This window comes from Bison bison, unplaced genomic scaffold (genome assembly GCF_000754665.1).
Source record: "Bison bison bison isolate TAMUID 2011002044 unplaced genomic scaffold, Bison_UMD1.0 scf7180017864365, whole genome shotgun sequence".
Taxonomy (NCBI): Eukaryota; Metazoa; Chordata; class Mammalia; order Artiodactyla; family Bovidae; genus Bison; species Bison bison.
In genome coordinates, this window is record NW_011494937.1 from 2,100,286 (window position 1) to 2,102,012 (window position 1,727).

The window sequence follows — 1,727 nt, forward strand, 5'->3', positions numbered from 1 at the left end:
TACCCCTCGGAATCACGGTCGCAACCTAAGCTATGCTGGTGAGTTCGAGTCCCGATCTCGCCACTTTTTAGTCCCGCGATCTTAAGCAAGTGGCTCTATCTTTCGGAACTTTAGTTTCCTGGAAAAAAGCAAAGAGTAATGCCTGCTGTTTATTGGGCCAGGCACTGTTTTATAGGTTCTTTATGGGATTATCTCGTTTAAACTTCACGGTAATATCTTTAGGTAGGAATTATTTTATCAACACACACACGCTATAGAAAAAAAAAAAAAGAGGCACATAGAGGTGAAGAAACGTGCTCAAGATCACACAGCAAGGAAGTGAAGACGGGGGCTAGATTCAAACTCAGGCCCAATAAACAACAGTAGAACTTAGTATGTGTATGACGTTTATGCGACGCCAGATTCCATTCTAAGCATTTAACTCATTTAATTTTCATCACAACTCAAAAACGAACGTTTAAAAAAAATTTGCCCATTTTGCCAACGAGGAAATACAAGCAGAGGGAGTTAAGAACAACTTACTGAGGGTTTACTATGTGAGAGCCTACTTTGCACATTTTCAAGGCATTCTGCCCTTTAATCTTTGCTCTGTCTTGGAAGTTAGGAGTCTTTTTTAACAGGTAAAGATGGTGAAGCCCAGAGAGTTTAAGCAACTTGTCAAGAGCATGTGGTACTACGGGGATTCAAACGCAGTAAATCTGATTTCAGAGCCTGAGTGATTTCTGCAGGGTCCCCTGAAATGATGTGTTTTACAGAAGCCAACACACAGGAGACGATCAGTAGGTATTGGGTTTCTCCGCTTACCGCCCCTCTTCTGAGCCTCACCTTCCTCATCCGTGAAATGGAGCTAGTGACGTGTCTCCCCTCGCCCCCCGCCCCAAGGGAAGCCGCAGTGATTAAGTCCACCGCACAACACGTTCAGCGCTTTTCGCCATGCATTTTGATCCCAATCGTCCACTGTAGTCAACCATCACTGATTGACTGAATTCTGTCACATGATCTGCCCGCCCTCTGTGCCAACATGTCGGCGCCCAGGTCCTAATCCGGCAAGCGTGCACCGAGACCAGTTCGATTTTCAGTGTCTCGAGAGACGGTGAGAAGGGCCTGGGAGACGCGAGGAGGCATCCGGACCATGGGTGGACCCGCTCGAGAGCTTCCGGCTTCTCAAGCGTATTCTCCAAAGATGGGGGGTGGTGTCACTTTACCGAGGTCCCGGGGTCTCTTTAGTCCCTACTTTACAGCTGTCTAGGCCACCCGGCCCAGAAACGCAGCTATCTGATGCTTTGGCTATTCCCTCTTCTACCCTCCCAACCAGGACTGGCGGGCAGAGGCGCGAGCGGATGTCCCGTGCGAGGACCGTTCTGTGGCTAAGCCCGACTCTCCGCTCCGTTCTCAGTCTCTATAGAGCCCGGTTTATGGAGGGGCAGCCCCAAGGGCCGCCAAATTCAGCAGCCATGGAGAATGGCACCGAGCCGGACGGAGAAGAGCGCCCACCTGGGTTCCAGGAGACGACGATCACCGAGGGGGCCGCCAGGATCGTCTTTCCCAACGCCAACGAAGTTTTCTACAACCCAGTGCAAGAGTTCAACCGGGACCTAACGTGAGCAGGGATCCGGGGTCAGCTTGGCAGAGGGCAATGGGTCTGAGATAGAGGGGTGTGAGCTGACTCTCCGTCTCCCGCAGATGCGCTGTGATCACGGAATTTGCTCGTATTCAGCTTGCGGCCA

The 1,727-nt window shown here is 50.8% G+C and overlaps 2 protein-coding genes across 2 annotated transcripts in view; one reads left to right on the plus strand and one right to left on the minus strand.

The window, feature by feature from the left end:
• NACC1 (nucleus accumbens associated 1, BEN and BTB (POZ) domain containing) overlaps window positions 1–919 on the minus strand; it is an 18,463-nt gene extending 17,544 nt beyond the window's left edge. Inside the window, exon 1 of the mRNA XM_010855450.1 lies at window positions 826–919. The gene's annotated coding sequence lies outside the window, so the exon portion shown is untranslated. The remainder of the gene's footprint in view (window positions 1–825) is intronic.
• A 75-nt stretch (window positions 920–994) lies between these two features.
• The window catches only part of TRMT1 (tRNA methyltransferase 1 homolog (S. cerevisiae)), a 9,220-nt gene continuing 8,487 nt past the window's right edge, over window positions 995–1,727 (plus strand). Inside the window, exons 1-3 of the mRNA XM_010855447.1 lie at window positions 995–1,093; window positions 1,316–1,600; window positions 1,684–1,727. Coding sequence (XP_010853749.1) covers window positions 996–1,093; window positions 1,316–1,600; window positions 1,684–1,727 — 427 coding nt within the window. The 5' untranslated portion in view covers window position 995. The remainder of the gene's footprint in view (window positions 1,094–1,315; window positions 1,601–1,683) is intronic.